The sequence below is a fragment of the Loxodonta africana genome, chromosome 13, assembly GCF_030014295.1.
Source record: "Loxodonta africana isolate mLoxAfr1 chromosome 13, mLoxAfr1.hap2, whole genome shotgun sequence".
Taxonomy (NCBI): domain Eukaryota; kingdom Metazoa; phylum Chordata; class Mammalia; order Proboscidea; family Elephantidae; genus Loxodonta; species Loxodonta africana.
This window is the reverse complement of record NC_087354.1, coordinates 13328467-13345081: the sequence shown is the minus strand read 5'-3', so window position 1 is coordinate 13345081 and position 16615 is coordinate 13328467. Positions and strand designations below refer to the sequence as shown.

The 16615-nt window shown below is 46.1% G+C and overlaps 1 protein-coding gene across 1 annotated transcript in view; it reads left to right on the top strand.

The window, feature by feature from the left end:
* ALDH1A3 (aldehyde dehydrogenase 1 family member A3) overlaps positions 1–14485 on the top strand; it is a 42423-nt gene extending 27938 nt beyond the window's left edge. Inside the window, exons 10-13 of the mRNA XM_064296243.1 lie at positions 3301–3465; positions 5237–5394; positions 6240–6314; positions 12289–14485. Coding sequence (XP_064152313.1) covers positions 3301–3465; positions 5237–5394; positions 6240–6314; positions 12289–12361 — 471 coding nt within the window. The 3' untranslated portion in view covers positions 12362–14485. The remainder of the gene's footprint in view (positions 1–3300; positions 3466–5236; positions 5395–6239; positions 6315–12288) is intronic.
* Positions 14486–16615: the final 2130 nt, after the last annotated feature.

Sequence of the window (16615 nt, the reverse complement as noted above, 5' to 3'; positions counted from 1 at the left end):
AACGCCCCAAAGCCATTCAAGTTTATTTGGCGACTGAGCAACGAGGCACATAAACATTATGCAAAACACCTGGCCTGTGTGGAGTCTGGCATCCACTCTGCCCAGCCGAGAGCGCAGCCTTCGGGCCCAGTCCCTAGGGGACTGTATTTTTCGGTTTCTGGGGCTGTGCCCTGCGTCGTCATCTCACATCCTGGCAGCTTCCTCTTCCTGCGTAGAAGGCACCAGCTGAAACTTAATGGAGGAGTCCTAGATTTAAACAATATGTTCCTACGGACTCCCCATGGAGAGCTTAGTTAGGATGTGTAGGGTTTCTATCGGGGGCCTAGCGTTGCCGGAAGAACAGACGGATGCTGTGGCCTGGTCGTGCAGGGGAGATGAGGTCAGCAGCCACCCGGGACACATCACCTGTAGTTTGACGAAGCCACTCAAACTCTTCCTCCTCCAGGGAGAAGGAGGAGGCTCAGCAACACCTGGAACGTTTAACCCAAGACTTGGTTCACCCAGGGAGAAGTGGAGAAAGCCTTGGGGGATTACTGGATCTATTATGGTTATTATTTTTTTTTCTTTCATTTTTTGAGTGGAAGTACATTCACTTGGCTCAAAAAAACAAAATGCATAACAAGGAATATAGTAAAAAGGGTCCCTCTCACCCCTTCCCACACACTGGTTCTTACTGCCCCCCACCCACCAGGTAGCTCATGTTCTTAGTTTCTCAGTGTTCTTCTAGAGTTTCTTTATGCATATACAAGCAAATGCGAACATGTACCCTTATTTAAGCCACTGTTTTTAGGCAAAAAATACTATGACATCTATACCATTTTGCACCTTGCTTTTGTCCTTTAACAAGAAATTGGAAGAACTTTCCATACCAGTCCATGGGAACCTTTGTTGTTCTTCCTGTTTCCATAGAAGCCCGGACATGTGTGTGTGTTATCTCACACCATGCAACAGCGAGCACACAATGTTATACACGTGCAAGGGAATGCCCAGGACAGGGTCTCCAGAGTGGAATTGCTGAGTGGGGACACAGTTATGTGCTAAATTACACTCCTCCAAGAAGGAGCTGATGTATGCTTCTCCAACAAAGTCTTAGCTGGTCTGTTTCTCCAGCCATCCCAACAGAATATGTTGCCAACCTTTTGGATTTGTGCCCGTCTGAGAGTTAAAAGTGGTTATCTCGTTTAGTTTTAATATGCACGTGTCTTAGTCATCTAGTGCTGCTGTAACAGAAATATAAGTGGATGGCTTTAACAAAGAGAAGGTTATTCTCTCACAGTCCAGTAGGCTAAATGTCTGAATCCAGGGCACCAGCTCCAGGGGAAAGCTTTCTCTTTTTATTGGCTCTGAAGGAAGGTCCTTGTGATGCATCAGTCTTCCCTTGGTCTGGGAGCATCTCAGCACAGGAACCTCAGGTCCAAAGGACGCGCTCTGCTCCTGGCACTGCTTTCTTGGTGATCTGAGGTCCCCAACTCTCTGCTTGCTTCCCTTTCCTTTTATCTCTTGTAGGATAAAAGGTGGTATAGGCTGCACCCTAGGGAAACTTCCTTTACATTGGATCAGGGATGTAACCTGGGTAAGGGTGGTGTTATAACCCCACCCTAATCCTCTTTAACATAAAATTACAATCACAAAATGGTGGACAACCACACAATACTGGGAATCATGGCCTAATCAAATTGACACATATTCTGGGGGGACACACAATTCAATCCATGACAGCATGTATCTCTTATAATGTGTAAGGTGGAACATCTTATCCTATGTTGAAAATCCATTTGCATTTCCTTTTCTATCAGCTATGCGTTTTCTTTGCATATATTGTTGGTCATTTTTCTTGTCAATTCTAGAAATACACGTCTAGGTACATACTAGAGAGGTTAGCTCTGTTTCTATGATAGGGCTTGTCAGTTTTTTTTTCCCAGTTGATTGTGTTGCCCTTCAGCTTTGCTTAAGATGTTTTTGCCCTTTTTTTTTTTTTCATACTCAAATGTATCAACCTGCTCTCTTTTGGCTTCTAGATTTTGAGTCATGGAAAGTCCACCAGCACTCCAAGTTGGCAGAAACATTCTCCTACAGGAGAGAACTTGAAAATGTTTTGGCTTCATTTTTCACAGTTAGATCTTTGCTCCCTCTGGAATTTATCTTGGTGTAGGTGTGAGGTGGAGATCCAGCCCAGTATTTTTAAACTGGATCCACATCTTTGAGATGACTAGGCAAGCACTCCTCAGGCGCAGACGATTGTCCAAGTGTACCATCGAGTTTTGCTTACTTTTTCTTTAAAATTATTTAAGTGAAACCAGTATTTCTATCTCAATTCTCAGCTACAGTAAACCTATCCAAGCTCTGTCTCTTCCAGCCAAAGAGGAAGGGACCATTTACAGGGTATTGGTAAAGAATAGGGCTTCCACAGATTTCTGAAAGAAGGGTCAGGGAGGGGGAGTGGTCAGGAAAAGCACTTCTCTCTTTGAAAAGAGTCTCCTAAAAAAGGGTGCCCTTTCAGCAGCTCTTAGGTACCACGTCCACCAGCCAGGTGTGAGGCCAGTGGCAGAGGACAACCTCCAGCCACAAAGACCCTTAGACAAGATAGCAGAAGGCGGAACCTTTTTGATGAGCTCATTAACCACTAGCCAAAGAGCAGCCCCTCAGGCCACCTTCGGCTTACTCCACTCTGCTTCCAGCGGGTGCTGAGTAAAGTGACCAATGTTCCTGCTTACTTCTCCGTTCTACCATGAACAGACAGTTCTGGTAGCTGTTACCCTGGAGGCAGATAAGCAGAGCACGTGGGCGCCAGATAGGACTCCCAGTTAGATTCGAATTTCAGATAAACAACAAATATGTTTTCAGTGTAAGTATGTCCCAAACCTTGCTTGGGACATACTTAAGCTCAAAAGTCATTTGTTATGTATCTGAAATTCAAATTTAATGCCACATCCTGCATTTTTCATTTGCTAAATCTGGCAACCCAAGCTGGACGCAAAGAATCATGAAAGCAGAGAATGTGATCAACTTAGATCTCACTTCACCTAGGGACTGGCCTAACAGGGAGAAAGGGCATAGGAGGTATGAATAAATCGCAGACCTAGAGAGGATGAGAATAGCACATTTCCCCATCTCTCCCCTGTTCCAAAGAGCCTGGATCAGAGGGATACTTGCATACAAGGAACGTTTGGTACATGGATTATGACTTGGAAAATAGTCAAGGATAGGACAGCTGACAATTTGGAAGACCTTTGAAAATACAAAATGGCAGCCACTGCCCTAAAGGAAGCTTGGGTTCTACTTCTTGTTTTTGTTTTGCAGATTGATCAAAAGCAGTTTGATAAAATCCTCGATCTGATCGAGAGTGGGAAGAAGGAAGGCGCCAAGCTGGAATGTGGGGGCTCAGCCATGGAAGACAGGGGGCTCTTCATCAAACCCACTGTCTTCTCAGAAGTCACCGACAACATGAGGATTGCCAAAGAAGAGGTACCTGGGGGCTTCAGCAAAAGCTACTGGCCATGGGGGCAGTGGGCTGAGCTCGGGCTGGACCTTTCAAACAGGACTTCTTCTCAAGGGCCCAAGGGTCCCAAAACTCTTCATGAGGGAAGGGCTTTTCTTGTGGCCTTTATCATCTCCTTTGGGAGCCTTAGGGAAGCCATCTTGCCCCTGCTGAACACTGAGAACTGTATGGCAATTACAGAATCTGTTAGAACCCCCCACCCCACCCTGGTTTCCACACATCTCCCACTGTCTCTAGGGAGCAACAATCCCTCCCGTGTCTTCTGAGCACATCCCTGAGTTAGTCACGAGGCCTGGCAGGGAGGGCTGTGGCCACCTGTGAATCCTGTCAGGAATCAAGACTTGGATTCAGGGCCCGAAGCTGATTTCATTCTCCCCAAACCAAACTTAAACAACAAGTGTTAATTTAAAGAACTTATCATGGGTAGAATTTTCATTAAAGTTAAACAGTTAAAACAGTTGCCACCAAATCAATTCCAACTCATGGTGACCCCACGAGAGTTCAGAGTAGAACTGTGCTCCACAGGGTTTTCAATGGCAAATTTTTTTAAAGTAGATCTCCAGGACTTTCTTCTGGGGCGCCTTTTGGTTAGTGGCTGAGTGCATTAACTGCTTGCACCAGCCAGGGACCCCTTTCCATCACAGGCATCCTTAAAATGACAGAAATTAAGGAGACCCCCCCAAGAGTGTAAATCTAACTTTGTCTTTCAATTCCATCACTAGGCTAGATGCACAGTGGTCCTGCACAACATTTATGGAGAACGAGAACCTGGTTCTGGGTGGTTACCTCCTGGGAGGTGTCTTTTGAGATTCTCAACAGAGTGAATCACTGCTGAGGGCTTCCTGGTGGTGCGGGGACTTTATAGACTTCATCCTTGAGGCGTTTATGGGTTACTAACTGTACCACGATGGCGTGAAGCTCAGCTCTTTAAACATCCCTGTGACACAGAGTTCCTAAGGAACCTGGGAAAGTATCTTACTGGGCAGGGCACAGGCCTGAGGGGCTATCGTAGTGCCTGCCATTGAATCAGTTACAAGCTCCCTTCAAAATTACTTTAAATATTCAGCCGTTAGTGCTCTCCTTTCCCTTTCTTTGCTGTGGGGAAGGCTGGAATGAACAATGTCTTATCCTTCCCCTGGGAGTTACTATGGAACATTTCAGGGTATCTTCAGTGGTGAAAACACCAACATAAAGAGGCCCAGGCACTGAGTCTCCACAGCTCAGGCCGTGAACACCCTTCCCAAACCCGTTGCCGTCAAGTTGATTCCAACTCATGGCGAGTCCATGTATTGCAGAGTAGAACTGTTCTGTAAGGTTTTCTTGGCTGTAATCTTTATGGAAGCAGACCACCAGGCCTTTCTTCCATGACACTGCTGGGTTCGAACCACCAACCTTTTGGTTAGTAAACAAGCACAAACCATTTGCGCCACCCAGGGACCCTTCCCAATAACCTCCCAATGAAAATTCTCAAATGTTGTGTCGTCTGCACACCCCAACATGTATGGGTTACTCCAAGGCCGGGGGCCTAGGACAGTGAGAGACTTGACACCCTACATAGATTTTTTGTCTTTGTAAGTTTGAGTGCCATTCAAGGTTCTTTCTCCTCTAGTCATCGTATATCATGCATGTGTGTGCTTTGGGTATGTGAAAATGGACAAAACTAAGGAAAAGCCCGCTCAGGGCATAAATTTCCCATTTGAACATGCCTCTCACTGCCGTTCCTGCCATTAATCACAGATTTTTGGACCAGTGCAGCCAATACTGAAGTTCAAAAACATTGAAGAAGTGATAAAAAGGGCAAATAGCACTGAATACGGACTCACAGCAGCCGTGTTCACAAAGAACCTTGACAAGGCCCTGAAGCTAGCATCTGCCCTAGAATCCGGGACGGTCTGGTGAGTTGATTTGTGTGTATCGGCTTCCCCAAGCTGCCTTGGTTACTTGCTAGCTTCGTGACTCCTCTGTAACAGCGTCTAATGGCATGTAATGGGCCAAGCACTCTTGTAAGTGCCTTGCTCTATCCTCATGGCCCCCTTTTGAGATAGGTGCCATTATTAACTCCATTTTACAGACAAGGAAATGGAGCCAACGAGCGATTGATGACTTGCCCAGGGTCACACAGCTACTGCGTAGCAGAGCTGAGCACCAGCCCTCCTGTTCCAATGCCCTTGACCACCGTGCTGTACTGCCCTTGAACTTCACCCGCTCTGGCTTTAGCTTTTATTTTGATTGCAAAAGCAACACGTGCTCATCTACAAAGTATGGATAACAGTCCCTGCCTCACCAATATTCTACAGATTATGTATGGTTATCCCCAAAGATGATTGGATTGGGGCTCAGAGCGGTTAAGTAACGAGCCCAGAATTATACCGCCAAAAAGGAGGAGAACTTTGAGGTTAGGTCTGCCTAATCTCAAAGCTAATTCTTATTCTCCTATGCCATCATTTCTCTGTGTGTGTGTATGTGTGTGTCTGTGTGTGTGTGTGTGTCTCCCCTTCTCATTCCATTCCTATCCCAATGAAAAGCTCTATACTTAAATATGTTCAAACATTAGTTTCTGGTGGGAAGAATGCGAAGGCAGAAGCTGAAAGCCCACTGTGTCTGAATTATTGAAACTTAGACAAAAGGCCATTCGTTAGGCATGGTCTGCATTAAGTGCCTTCTAGCTGGTCTCCATGGACACCGTGGTCCAACTGGGCCTCATCTGGGAAATTATGATCATCTTTAATTCCTTCCCTAGGATCAACTGCTACAATGCCATCTATGCACAGGCTCCATTTGGTGGCTTTAAAATGTCGGGGAACGGCAGAGAACTGTAAGTGTTGCATCACTCAGCCTGCAGGTGGGGTGCATAAGTGGTCTACTAGACTTGCAGGGTGGTAACCCTTCACCCTCTGTCCTGCATCTCAGTCTGGATCAGCAGTGCCATGGAGGCTCATGGTCCATTCCCTCTGGGGCTGGTCTGGATCCCTTCCTTCCTTTTCCCCCTGCCACTCCCCACTTCTGGCCTTCCCTACCCTCTTTTTCTTCCCAACCTCCTTCTGGCCCCAGAATCCACCTGCAGCCTCTACTCTTCGTTTCTTCCCAGCACACTTCACACTTGGGATGTTCAGTAGATACGTAATGTCTGCTCACTGGGTGAGGACACAGGCAGAACTGAAAAGGTGCCCTTTTTTGCCAGGTGTAGGATGTAATTACTCATGCGAATCCTGGCCCTCAGCAGGGGCTATAGGCTCTCCCCAGCTTGGGCTCCATACCTCTATGGCCTAGCTTTCTGAGCCTAGCAGAGGCCCCGGGAATGTGCCATGAGAGACTCTGGCTCCTTCTCGATGTCCCTCTGGGAGGCATATTGTACCACCTCCTACTGGACCCGTGTAGCCTCATCAGTGTGTTCCCACTCATCTCAAACCCCTTCACATTTCCTTTCTATCTAGCCTAGTGGGAACATGAGCTGTGCAGGTTTATGCTAACTGACGGGTCTAGTATCTAGCCCCAGATGAAAGGCATGGGTACAGGGCTGTTTAGACATTCCAGGGGTGGATGGGCAGTGGTCTCCAGCCAGACACCGTCTTCTCTCCACATGTCCTTCTTGGTGGGGCTCAGGGTTCTATCACCCTTTGTAGACAAACAGCTCATGGATCAATCTTCCCACAGAGCCATCGGTGATAACATCCCCCGGGCCTTTCCTGGGACATCACTAACAGCTCAGAGTTCTCCCTTTTATTTAAACAGTTTGTCTTATGTGCATACAAATGCATCACCTTGTGCTTGCTTGTACATCCTCCGTGGGAACAGACTCTGAAGCTTCCTCTTGGCTTGGCTCCTCTGTGGCTGGGCCTTGGTGGGGCCTTCAGGCAGCCTCACTTTCAGATTCTCAATAAAGATGCTAAAACAGAATGGTGTGGCATCTACCCCTAAGCAAATGCTCTTGGCCATTTCCCTTCCCCCATCATGGTCCTTCTTTCTAGTCCATTCCTGACTCATGGCAAAACACCCCCATAACAGTCTGAATGTCTGAGCAGAGCGTGTCATTAGTCTCCCCCTATTCCTATCCCTGATCTCCCCTCCAGAGAACTTAGTAAATTCTTGGGCATGAAAGCCTTTTGCAGAACCCCAGCATCTTGTTTGTTTGCATTCTGGGAGCTTTTTCGTTGTTGCGTATTCATACCCAAATGCCCACTAGGGACATGAGAGCTGGGCTGGCCCCCTGCAGAACCCTCCAACGAGAACAGCACTAGCACCCACTAGTGCTCACTAAGCACGGACTTTGTGCTAGACCCTCTCTGCACGTGCTAACTCATGTTACAGCCTGTGAGATGGGTACTTACTGCTGCTTCTATGTTCAGGGAAAGGAATTGGGCCAGGGAGTCACATGACTTCCCCACGGGCATGCTGCTAGTGAGAGACAGGGGCAAGATTGAGCCCTGGCAGCCTGGTCCCTGGACCCACCACCACAGGGGTCACGTTCACAAGCCACCTGGTATGCAGCCAGCCAGGGCCATAGGCTCATTTATGTCCTCTGCAGGCTGACCCCTCTGATCTGCTGCCTCACCCAGGCAGTTCCTGGCAGCTGGGGAGTCAGGGTCCCCAGACCACACACAGTCCTCCCAGAGGCCAGACACAGCTTGTTCCATCAGCAGCATCCTCAGTCCCAAACTGGGGGGTTAAAAGGACAGAAAATTATTGTCTCATAGTTCTGGAGGCTGGGAATCCAAACTCAGGCTGTTGGCAGGGCCATGCTGTCCCTGAAGGTTCTGGGGGAAGATCCTTCCTGTCTCTTCCAGCTTCTGATAGCCCCAGACATTTCTTGGCATCCTTCAGCTTACAGCTGCATCTTCCCATGGCAACTACCTCTGCTCTTTGCATGTCTTCTCCTCTTTTCTAGAACACCACTTACATGGATTAGGATCCACCCTCCTCCAGTATGAGCTCATGTTAACTGATAACATCTTCAAAGACCCTGTTTCCAAACAAGGTCACCTTCACGGGTACCAGGAGCTAGGACTAAAACATATCTTTATGGGACACACAACTCAATTCATAAGTCCCCAAAGCAAATGTCTTTGGATGTAGAAGCTACCAGGAGGGTGGGTGGGGCCCACTTGATTTCTAGTGTGCAGTAACCTATACAGATTATTTGCCTTCTTTGTCTTCCTCACCTGAGCCACCTTTTTCCCTCTTCCCGACACCCAGACAGTGCTTCGACCCCTTTAACATCCCCTTGCCTGGCACGTGGCAGCCTTCTGAATATTCACTGAACATGTCCAATGTCCAATCCTGCCTGTTAGCCACAGTTGGGATTTTTTTGATTTTTTTTCCGACCCTCAGCACGTATTTTCCCAAGGCTTTTGGTAAAGTGTTTAACAATAATTCACAAGGAGCCCAGAAACTGACTTTACAATGAGTGTTCCTTTCAGTTGTCTCCGATTAATGTCTGCATGCTGCAGTGTGGTTCCCCTTTCGCGGGCTCAAGTGCTATGTGGTGCATTCCATGGTTTTCCCCGTCCTGGGCCACCCACCCACGGACCCTCCGGGATCCATTCCCATCCCGGCCACTCTGCTTCTTAGTAGAAATAATCATCACAGCAACAAAAGTTCCCCACAGGAGACATGTACAAAGTCAAGGTCTCCCTCTTGACCCTCAGTCCCATCTGTTAGAGGTAGCCACTATTCAGTCATTCGTTTTAGTCATTCACTCTTTTGGCAAATATGTATTGAACACCTTTGATATGCCAGGCATGACTAGGCTTTGAGGGTACGGCAGTGAACAACATAGACACCCATCCCTGTCCTCCTAGTGCTAACAACCCAGAGGTTTCACATGAGAAAAGTAGGGCTCGAGGATGGCCTTGAGCGCCAGAGCAGATGAGATGGGGTGAGATGCTGCAGTGGGTCAACTAAGGGCTGGAACTAGGGCAGTGGCTCTGGGACAGAAAGGATGAGGGATTGACGTAATTAATTTTGCAGGAATGATCTGGTACTAGATTTATTAGTTATATGCTAATTCAACACGATTTCATCACTTCGTTTGCTTTTCTTTAAATACCAATTGATAGGAAGTTGACCCTGACTCATGGTGACACCATGTGTGTCAAAATAGAACTGTGCTCCATCGGGTTTTCAATGGTTGATTTTCAGAAGTAGATTGCCAGGCCTTTCTTCCAAGGTGCCTCTGGGTGGAGCCAGGAGCTGGGACTTCAACATATCTTTTGAGGGGGACACAGTTAAATCAGTGTCCTTTGTTGATTTTTTTCCATTTGATAGTTGGTGTTTTTCTTATCGATTTGTAAGAATTCTTTATATATTAAAGGCAAACAGCACTCTGTCTTTCATACAGGATTAAAAATGTGCAAACGTGTTTTTTTAGTTTTTTATTTGTCTTTCGAGCTTTTAAACGGAGTTTCTGTTGAATTTAGCAGTATGTTTATGGCCTATATTTTGTGTTATGTTTAGAAAAATTTACAAAATAATTCACCCATTATCATGGATTATTAAACTCTTTTAGGAAACTGTCTATCTCAAAGACATATTAATAATAAAAAAATAGTAATACTTTCTACCACTCAGTTTTTACCTAGCGTATGGTAGGTGTTCTCCTGCAATTATCGCTAATTGTTATAACTGCGAGATGACGGTGTTCCCGTTTTACAGATGATGAGAGTGAGGTTCAGGGAAGATGGAGAACTTCCTTACATGACATGGTTCTAAGCCAGTGGTTCTGCGACTCGAGGATGTGTCCACATCACCTGGAAAACAAATCGCTGGGCCCTGCCCCTGGAGTTTCTTATTCAGTAGATGTATTAGTTTTCTATTGCTGCTGTAAAAAATTACTGCAAAATTAGTGGTTTACCACAAATTTATAATCTTACAATTCTGTAGTACAGAAATCTGACCCAGGCTAAAATCAAGGTGCCGGCAGGGCTGTGTTCCTTTCTGGAGGCTCCGAGAGATAATCCATTTCCTTGCCTTTTCCCACTTCTAGAGTCTGCCTGTATTCTTGGCTCATAGCCTCATCTTCAAAGTCAGCAGAGTGGCATCTCTTCGGCCATTCTTTCATAGTCTCGTTTCCCTCTGACTCTCTTCTTCTGCTTCCCTCTTCTGCTTTTAAGGACTCTCATGATTACATTGGAGCCCTGGTGGCACAGTGGTGAAGAGCGCAGCTGCTAACCAAAAGGTCAGCAGTTCGAATCCACCAGCTGCTCCTTGGAAATACTATGGGGTGGTTCTACTCTGTCCTTTAGGGTCACTATGAGTTGGAATCAACTCGACACCAGCAGGTTTGGTTTTTGGTGATTACATTGGGCCCACCTTGATATGGCTGGATAACCTCCTCATTTAAGGTTGCTCACTAGCAACCTTAATTCCGTCTGCTATCCTAATTCCCCCTTCCCATGTAATCTAACATATTCACAGGTTCCAGGGATTAGAACATGGACATCTTTGGGGAGGCCATTGTTCTGCCTACTACAGTAGGTCTGTCTGGGGCCCAAGAATTTGCATTTTTAGCAAGTTCCAGGGTGAAGCTGATGCTGCTAGCCTGGGGAGCACACCTTGAGAACCACTGGTCTAAGGGATCTGATAGGTTCAATCTGATATCTAAAGGGTCCAAAAATACTCAAATAGCCACTTCACTCCACTTCTTTCCCTCAGCAAGTATACATTTATACATTTTTATTGACTTAACATCAGAGCAAATGCTGTTGAGGAATTTAATCTATGCAAAGCCGCCTCTCAGTTCTGGAACTGAAAACTGCCCTGAGATGGCCCATGATGCCCAAGTAGGGCCACCAGGGCTCTGAGACTAAGAGAGAGGAGATGTACCAGGATGTGTAACAGAGGCGTAACTAGGGTATGACAGGTGTGGCAGGTATTGCACCGGCCCTGGCTGTGTGGCACCACTGAGAAGTTTCTACTAACCTGGTATGGCCAGCAGTGAATCTATGGAAAATGGCGCCTATGGCCCACACTGAAATTGTGCCCCATCCAAACATCTGACCCCTCTCTTTTAGATAACTTCACCATAATATCAGCTCAAGTTAATTAACACATTACCAGGCTTGAGGAAGGACACTGGGCTGTATTGGGTTAACAGAAACTGCTCAGTGGTGCCCCGCGCCCAGGGCCAGTGCAATACCCTAGATACGCTAGACACACTGTCTCCCTTGTGTCTGGTCTGTGGTGACCTCTCCCCTCACTGCCCCCGTCCGGCCTCCGTCTTCTCACAGCTGGTTCCCAGCTGTGGGTTCCAAGGCCAGCTTCAGGCCCCATGTCTTTGCTGCTCTTGAGTCCTCTAGCCACATCCGTGGTCAATAGCCGTGGGTCGCTGCCTCTTCTAGCTCTCCCAGTGGCTCCAAACTGCCATCCAAAAATTATGAACCCAGTGTAATTTCCATTCCCAGCTTCCTTTTGTTCCCCCATGCAGGCCCTCTCCTCCTCTGCTCTGCTCCTCCTACCCTGGGAATGTACCTCTCTCTGTTTTTAATTGCCTTCATTCTTCAAGGGGAAACCCTTATTCCTTCTGAATATTTGAAAGCATCATACACAAAAACCTTGATATTTAAACTTAAAGTTACATATTCAATCACTCAAACTGACTATTGGTGTTACTCTAACTGACTTATTCTATCAAGAAATCACATTTTGGCCTTTTGCATAAATTCCAAATTTATGCATAAATTTGGCCTTTTGTATAAACTCCCGACAGAGCCATAATAATGCATTAGAACAGTTTCCATGGAAAGGCTAAGGAAGGCTCTCCTTTTGAATCTTTCTCTTTTCCGTGATCACAGAGGTGAATATGCTCTGAGCGAATATACAGAAGTGAAAACCGTCACCATCAAACTGGACGACAAGAACCACTGAAGGGAAGGCAGGGTCCTTCCTCCAACATTTGACAACTGAATGTGGCGGATTACACTTGCCGAAGAAAAAAATGACATTTCTGACCTTTTTGTGACACTTTCTTCTGGAAGCTTTCAATCTGCTGGATTTGAATGACTCTTCTCCTCCCACGCTAAGTTTTATTGATCAAGCTGTGGATGCCCGTATGTTGTGCAAAATTGCGTTCCTGCCTGGGGATGGCGCTATTGGCCATTTCTGTTTTGCCCTTTAAACTGGGTACCAGCGGACAGTGAAGATGCTCAGGGCACTGTTAACAGGAAGTGGTATTTGCAGTGGCCAGCAGCTCCTGAAAAATGTGTTGCTGAATCTGACTCTAGTAAGAATTTGGAAAAACTCCCTGCATGTTCCACCAGCAGAGCCCTGCACCTACGGTCTCCTCAGGTTCACCTGTCCACAGAACAAGCCTCTCTTTCTCGGGGAGGGCTGACGGTACCATGCAGTGGGAAAAGCATTAACACTAAGTTAAAAAAAAAAAAGGCTGCAAGGATCTGATGGGCGGAGATTTGGGGGTTGTGGGCATGTGTGGGTGAGGGTCTTTGAGGTCTGCATATTTAGTGACCACGGCACTCAGCTTATAAAAACAATACTGCCTTTGGAATCTGACCAAATCGTAGCCCAAAGAGCATATTCTAAAAATGTGTCATTGTCTATCTTAACCAAGGCACTTTCTTAGGCAAAAAAAAAAAAAAAGTTCTATCGCCTTTGCTGCTAAGGAGCCAACGCTCTGACCCTCCAACAGCACAGCGAATCCTCCGGTAATTAAGTTCCACATTTTACAAACACACCAAAGCAATAATTCATTTTAGGAATTCTGCCTTTCTACTACACTCCTTAATGGTTTATGATAAGCCTACATACTTATCCTTTTTCCAGTTCTGTTACCCGGTTTAGATTAGGAAAACATACAGAACTGGAAAGACGACTGTCATAATATAGACCTGCTTTTTCAAAGTCCTATTTTGATGTTAATTTCTGAGTAATTAACAGATAAGACATGGGCTCCCTGGAGGACCTGGGTCTCCTACTAAATCCAAGTGGTCTGAGTACTTTATAACAGGTTGTGAAGTTTTCTTTTCCTCTTTGTGTATCCAAAGGGTGTGCAATCCCATCAACTTTGACTTGGAAAACGGAAGGTGTTTCCATAGAGCTTTAAAAAAACAAAACCAAACTTAAATTGTGTTATTCGGACACTGTTACTGTTACTAACTAGTCATTTTCTAATGGGAAAAATGGTGCTTGTGCTTGACAATTCATTGGCGTGAGCACAGTGATAAGATGAAGCTCCATGTCACAACCTGTGTGTATAAAGAAAATCACGCAGGAAATGGGGTTATCATCCTCGTGAGCAATATGCAATATGTACTTCACCTTCTCTCCATCAGTTAACACTTACATTAACAATTCACTTGTTAGGTCAGGATTAGACTTCTTACACTGAATCGTCAGGATTTTATCTCAACTAACTATAGACACTAACCTCGATAGTAATGCCTTGGAGGGTTCTTTTTCTTCCATTGTACAATAATGCCTTTAATATGAAACTCTACATTAATTACGATTGGTATAGGGTCGCTATGAGTTGCAATCGACTTGACACCAATGGGTTTTGGTATAGTTAATTATATCTTTTTATAGCTGTAAGTACACAGAGGTGGTATATTTAACCTTCTGTAATATACTGTATTTAGAAATGGAAATCTATATCCTGTTTGATTTCACTTTTTTAAAGGTTTACCACTGTGGTATGGTTTAAAAATGTATCAGCCTGGAAATTCAGCTCCTACCTACAGATTGAGCTCAACAATGCAACAATGATAAAATAAACTTAGGTATTTGAGAAACATTATGTTGTGTTTTGTTCTGTTTTCATTTGAGGACTCAATCCCTTTTAATTCTGTGGCTGACCCCTCTTTCCTGGGTCTTCTGTACAAAATGTCTTGTAACAAAGCAGGGTCAGTAACTGAGGCTACAATTCCCCTTGCTCAATCGATCAGGCCTAGTGCTTTGCCTGAGCGTGAAACCCATTCCTATCGGTTTTGGAGTCAACCAGGCAGGGAGCCTGGCTTCACTGTCTCTCTGTCTTAATTGGCTAACTTTAGACTGGTCACCTGAGCTGCCCGAGTCTCTTTTTAGTATAAAGTGATGAGGACATTTGCCATGAGTGTGGAAAGTGGTGGGGAAGATCACAAGAGAAATTTAGTGAAAATACCATGTCCTCAGTTGTGTGTCTAAGTGTCTGTTTTTGTCACTTTCTTCACAAGGATCTAGGTGCTTGTGTTTAATTTACCTAACGTTTCTAAGACTTCTAACCAAGAAGCCTCAATCACCAAGTCATGAGCTGTCACTGAAGTTGGATCAAGAACACTCCTTGTACTTGGTTAGGTCCCCTGAGCTCAGCCTGTACACATAATGTTGAAAATCTAAATCACTCTTGCCGTGTGTTGACAAAGCACAGCTCCTTTAAGAGAAAACGAATCTGATCCCTCTTAAAACACATATGCATTTAGAAATATCCCGCTTCTCAATCCAGGTGTGAGCAGAAAATTATGGTAAAATGACATTTTATTTCATTTTGGTTTACCAGTGTATTGCTCCCTGAAGAGAACCATCCTGGGGACAATAGGTGGGCCATGGTGCATGTGTGTGCACTTGTGTGCCTGTGGGATGAGTGAGGGGGAGGCACGTTCTCTAACAGTGGCCCCTTTGGCGTACCCTTGCTCCTCCTGATGGTATCTGAAGCCTTTTGAATGTCCTTGCTCTTACCCATATGGCTAACTTGAGTTTGAAGGTGACCGGGACAGTGAGGGACATTTTTTTAAAAGCATCCATGGAGAAACATCTGAGGAAACTGAGTACCACACTGAAGAAACATAGCTAGAAGACATGGAGGGAACAGCCTGCCACTGTGCCTTCAGAAGGCAGAAACCGAAGTTTCTGGAGGCAGCTTCCGGCTGACCCACCTTAGGCGGGCCATTCCATTCTGAGGTGCTGAAAATCTGGGTAGGATGCTGAGTACAAGCTAGAGGACACGGGCCAGTGGGATCCAAGAAGAAGCCAAAAGGAATCTTAACTGACCTGTAATAGCCTTCTATGGGAACCTATGACTCATGCCTAATGCATAGAGTTGAGTTGAATGCCCGGATATAACTAGCTCAAAATAGGATATCTGAGTGTCAAATGTCAGCTGCTTTTCATGTTGGGACCATTTTTTAGCCTGTCTCCAAGCTCATTTAAGAGGGAAGTTGAGTGGACCCTGCAGGTGTTGGCAGGGTGGATTACCTAATAGGCAAGGTAAGCACAGTATTTATCTTTCTTACCAGACCATCTGTAGTGAACAATTTCTCATGGGTTTCACCATATCTTTGATTGTTCACTACAGATTAGTAAGTAAACACAAGTAAACTGGTGCTTACCTTGCTTACTGGGTCATCCGACCCTGTCAGGGACTGTAAATTTGAAAAGAGGTTTTGATTCTGTGGGAAGGTGCTATGGGGTTGAAAGAGGGACAGATGCCAGCCATACCTGGAAGCAGAATCTTTGATGTGGTGAAAAAATGTGAAATAATCCTCCCCTGGTTTTTTTTTGGGGGAGGGGGGTGTTGGTCCAGTCCGCTCCAGGGTCACCAACTAGGATCGTGCGCTTCATCACTGCGTCGCTAGGTGGCGGGGCCTCGCCGGGGAGGCGCCTCCCCGCCTACGCCGGGCTCACTCAGCACAGCGCACGCCAAGTCCTGCAAATTATTAGGGACTTTTCGGTGGCAGTCATACTGATGACCTAGCATATGATACTAAGACCCCAGTGGTGGGGATAGAATTGCAAAACTGAAAAGGCGCCGCGTGGCCGTCAGTTCTGAAGGCAGTCTCCGGAGAGCAGAGCAAAGCTGACCAGTGGTTCCCTCGCCAACCAGGGGCCCCCACCAGCCGCTATAAGGGACCACTACGCGGGGTGTCCGTCACGTCGAGCCAGGGCCCTATGGCTGCTCCGGTTTCTGTGAAATGGCAGCGAGGGTCGTAGCCGTTTATCGTTGCGCTTTGCGCTAAATCCTGGGAATGTTCCCATCATTACATTACATGAGAGGAGCCTATGGGGCTGGCCCTTACAGGGCGTCCATTGATAGGTTTTTCCGAGCGGGCTTCTCCGCCCTCAGTGAACACGCAGAGCCTGATCTGAAGCCTGCGTTGGCGTGTGAGCCTCAGTGGTGTGACGGGCATCCTT